General features: G+C 35.2%; 1 protein-coding gene across 1 annotated transcript in view; it reads right to left on the bottom strand.

Annotated features, from left to right (window-relative positions):
* Positions 1 to 5,000, bottom strand: part of LOC138047260 (eukaryotic translation initiation factor 3 subunit E-like) — an 18,379-nt gene that overhangs the window by 12,382 nt on the left and 997 nt on the right. Inside the window, exons 3-7 of the mRNA XM_068894023.1 lie at positions 4,041 to 4,098; positions 3,660 to 3,777; positions 3,476 to 3,518; positions 2,011 to 2,115; positions 751 to 879 (exon numbers count right to left, since the gene is read on the bottom strand). Coding sequence (XP_068750124.1) covers positions 751 to 879; positions 2,011 to 2,115; positions 3,476 to 3,518; positions 3,660 to 3,777; positions 4,041 to 4,098 — 453 coding nt within the window. The remainder of the gene's footprint in view (positions 1 to 750; positions 880 to 2,010; positions 2,116 to 3,475; positions 3,519 to 3,659; positions 3,778 to 4,040; positions 4,099 to 5,000) is intronic.

Raw genomic sequence — 5,000 nt, 5'->3', positions numbered from 1 at the left:
ATGTAGCCCAATAGATACAAATGTACTACTGATGTGTTTGCCACCATATTCTGTAATTAACAGCAGAACTTTCCTGGAAGGTTCAATCTTTAGAAGTCTAAAATCTTTCAAAGTTTCCAAGACTAACATAAGCATTAAAAAACATTTAAAGTGTTTTTCGAACATTGCTTCTTAATATTCAAGAAAAAGAAGATGACTATCAAATCCCAGTGATACAGTAAATGGGAAAGTTGGTCAATATTAATAAGTTTTTATCTTCACTACTATTTTATTTTTGCCTTCTAATACTACTGTAACAACTTTACATTACGTTTATTAGCTTATAGATTTTGTACATAGCCAATGTTCATGTAAACTGTGTTTCTAATATCTTTAGTTAGCATAATATAGTTGCATTTATCATTTAATACATACACTGTATTTGTTAATACCGTAATCAATCCTGGTGTAATTTGTATCATTCCTTTGTTAGACTAAATGTTGTTATGTAAATTTAATTGTCTTTAAATAGGTGTGTTCTTGTATTTGGCTTGCCCCACCTCAATTAGCGTTTTCTAGCTATTTGTGGGGTAAGCCATTCGCTAACTATCACATTTAGCTAAATAAGTGTGTTGTTGTTGCATTCCTACTCTTTCTTTTGGTAACGTTTTTTAATCAATTGGTTTGTATGAGGCCCTTATCTCTTGACATCTTAAAAGTAAGAATTTCATAAAATGAAGAAAGGGGTATATCACAAAAAAGGCAACATACATTGCTTTCAATGACATCCTTTAACCTATTAAGATCTTCCAGTGCTGTTTCCCAATTCTGCATAAGGATTTCTGAACCCAGTTTTCCCCAAAGAGCATTTAGTGTATTCCTGTCATCATTACCAGGTACCTGTGAGAGCAAAAAAATAATGTAATCTGCCTTAGTTTGTAACTTTATAAAAATAATGTTATGTAACCCTTGCCTGCTGTGATTGGGTAACTTAGTGGCCGCATTCTACAGTACAGCCCACTGTACAGCCAGTTGAATTTGAAATTCGATAAAACACTCTCCAGCAAGTTTTTCATGTCGTGTGAATCTTGCAGCGAAGAAGATTTCGTTTTTCACATTTTTGACACAGGGTCTGCATTCTTTGTGGCAGTTGAACCTTCCACTCGTCTTCAACTAAATTTCCTTTCCCCACATGGCTGATTACCACATAGATATTATAAACCTCTTACTAAACTCATTTTCTTACCCTGTATTGTAAAATTACAAATCCTCAAAACCTCAGTCCATAATTTTACAGTACGGACCTCGAACTCAGTTAGCCAGAGGTATTTATTTTTTTCTCAATGCGCGAGCAGGCGGGATTCTGCGAATCCTGCAATGTGATTGGTTCTGGGAGTGGGCAGAATTTTTTATCTTGCCTGCCAACTGGGCAGAATCCTAGCCCAGGTTGGGTGAGCTTGACTGATGGTCGTTTACATACAGAAGTTAGTGTTTTAAAAAAAGATTTTTATTAGACAAGAAGCGTGAAAATAGATTTCAAATAAAAATATTTCTCTTTTGAAAGGTTCAGTTTGTAAGTCGCTTACTGCATTCGCTATGCAAGTCAACAATTAAAAGAGTGCTATCGGAGAGGAAGAGAGAGAGAGAGAGGAACAAAAAGAAGCTATTTACCAGCTAATGGTTGGTCTGTACAGCGAAAAAACGCTAACCTCGGTCTTGAAAAAGCTGCCCTCAGCCTGCGGCCTCGGGCAGCATTTACAAGACCTTGGTCACAGTTCTTGGTTCACACCTGGCAAATAACAATGCATACTTGTATCTTTATAACTAGTAATTACATGTACCATGAGTAAGTGGAATGCTGCCGAGAGGTACACGTAGCAAAACTGATCACATGCCACAAGCAACAACGCTATACCCTTCATGATACTAAGGGTACAAACCAGACATCAAGAAATCTGTGCATCTCAAATGAATATGCTTAGAATGGCTGCCTCGTTACCTTGGCAGCTAAAATCAAGAAGAGAAACTTACAAGCACACGATAGAAGTAAAGGTATTCAGCAGCACCAGAGTAATTTCCGCACTCATACTGAAACTTGGCATACTTGTATAGTGTGTCCAGCATTTCTGGATTGATCTTTAAATAAAGGAAACTACTATTACATGTAGATCAGTGCAACTTTCACCTTACTTTCTGTAAAAATAAAATCAATAAATCCCTAAAAAAATCATCATTTTCATAATCATCATCATCATCATCATCACTATCATCGTCATGTCGTCATTGTTATCACTGTCATCGTTAGTCAATAGTGCTGTACCGATCATCGATTATAATCAATCATTGAACGAAAATATTTAAGCGACGCAACAATCGATTATGGATTATGACAATCAATTACCACAGACAAATGCGATAATCCTACGTTTCATACATTTTTAATGTTTTCCAAAACTTGGGGAAACACACCTGCACCATGCTAAGTTTCGCATTTTGTATTTTGTTCACATTTGATAGTGGGTATTTCCTATCGAAAAAAAAAATTACCTGGATGGTTCTCTTAGAAATTATTCTAAATTAGAAGCTGGCTGTAAAATACATTTCTTAGATCTACTTACTGCAATCAGGAAAGTAACAATTAGAGTAGATGAAAGCAAAACAGATATAAACAGCTTGCAAAGATAAAGTTGGTTCCCAGGGTCCTCTCCTCGTTGTCTAGTTTTCACGTTGTTCACAACAAATAACGCGACTTTAATGACAGGTGAAACAGACTGTTTTTTTAACAATAGATTTTCCGATTATAATCAATGATCGATCTGTTGGGTCAATCAGACTGATTTTTTACCACAATTGCTTGTAATCTCACAATCTGATTGGCTAATTTGCTGTGGTCGATGAGAGTCTAGACAACACTGTACACGTCATGCTCGCATCATTTTGTCACGCAATGTAATCGCCAATCAGGAATGCCCATTTTGGGAAATAAACCAATCATATTGCGAGAAAGTTATAGACAATGCTTGCTCTTTCTTTGAGTCATGATTTCGGTCATGCTCTGAAATAAAAACTTTATTTGGTGTTGAATATTGTGGACTCACTCAGCTGCACCTCGTGAGTCCACAATATTTTGACCACTGACGAATATCGTTGTCGAATATCGTTGTCGATAAGCTAGTACAGACAAGGTTGAACCACTTTCGATTTGTTAAATTTTCTGATGATCGATAATAAAATCTCAGCCAATCCCCATCACTAATCATTGTCATCCTTGACACCACCCATCATCATCATCATCATCATCATCATCATCACATGGTATACGTCATCAGAGTACATGGCCTGATGGTGCAATCTACAGTGTAAAATCATTTATTTATTTTCAGATCTCTACAAAACTTCTGTTAAGCCAAACACTGAATTATTATTATTCTCACTTAAATCCAAAGGGTTGAAAGAGTCAAACAAATTGTGACTATTTTATGCACTGAAAACATACCCCATGATTTGTTTCAAGATATTCAAAGAGTGATCTGCCATCCCTACAATTTAAAGAAAAAGTGTGCATCAACACAGTTAAAAATATCTCCAATTACAAATCAGTAAGTATATTAACTAGGAATTACCAGGTGCAAAGATGTTATTGTAATACAATTACACTGTAGTCTCTTTACGTTTCTTACCTTGTTGTCTGAATTTGATTATTAAATTCTGGATCTTCAAAGCATTTAACAATAGGTTCAGTCTGAGCTTGAAGATATTTTAACTGTGTAACAACTTCTGATCTCTTTTGAACAAGTTCTAGTGAGAAAAAGAAAACAAAAAAACCTTCACATTATCACGGATACAGTGTGCAACTTTGAATCAGCTGAACCAAAACCTAAGAATTGCTATCTTTTTAAAATAATGTTATTCATACAACTGATCAACTATAACCTGTCAATCTTTGCTTCTTTTTTGTCAGAGGCATCAATTTGAAAAGTATTATTTAATATGCATTGAAAAACCTTTTCTCGCCGAAAAGGCTTAAAACAAGTTAATGACATGGAAAGTACTGAACTAACCCTCAGGAACATCCTGATCTGGATAGAGATTTTTGAAAACATCCATGGCAAAATCAACCTGAAGAGAGAAATTGCAAAAAGTTCAAATTTAATTAATTCAGGTTTGAGACTTAAGAAATAGTACCCCCAGCTCTAATCATGTTTTCAACCAAGGTCATAAAATGAGAAGAGTTAACACAAAATTCAGAAAAATAAAATTATATTATCCTTTCACCGTGCTGCCTTCACAATCTAAGTACTGTACTGTACTGTGTACTGTAAGTTGCTTACATGCTACAATTCAATTGGCACATTTACCAAACCATTTGTAAACCCAACAGTACAGGGACAACAATCATAGATGTCTTTTGATAGAAAATGCAGCCTGATCCAAATCTCTGTCAAATGATAAAGATTTTCAAAAAGATGGTTCAACAATTTCAAAAAATAGGTGCTATATAAAAAAAGCAAACAAATCCCAGCATGAAAACTGGACTCTGGTCTACAGCTTCAATGTTGGCCTCACAAGAACCTATGCATACAGCTCAGTCATTTTAGAAAAAATAGAATTTTAAAAAAATATTGAAATGGTTTTGGATGTGTACAGTATTTGCATAATATTTTTTTGGATTATTATATTTTATAGCTCTTTTCTTTTTTGCACGTTTTTTGTTCTGTGACATCCCATGTCGTTACACATGTTGAGTGCGAACCACAGTTTAATTAACCCTTTCACCACCGAGCGCTTCCCCATTGACGAGTAAAGTAATCTGGCGTTAGACAGAGCAAAATCTTTAAGTGTCAATGGCATTTTATCGCATTGAAAGGGTTAACAACATCTAGGTTTTTCTCAAATTTTAAACTATGTCCCTATTAACCCTTTCACTGCCATAAATGCCATTGATACTTCTAGATTTTACTCTGCATAACGCCAGATGATTTTCCTCCTCATTGGAGAGGGCCTCAGCAGTGAAAAGGTTA

This window comes from Montipora capricornis, chromosome 4 (genome assembly GCF_036669925.1).
Source record: "Montipora capricornis isolate CH-2021 chromosome 4, ASM3666992v2, whole genome shotgun sequence".
NCBI lineage: Eukaryota > Metazoa > Cnidaria > Anthozoa > Scleractinia > Acroporidae > Montipora > Montipora capricornis.
This window is presented reverse-complemented; position numbering and strand designations above follow the sequence as displayed.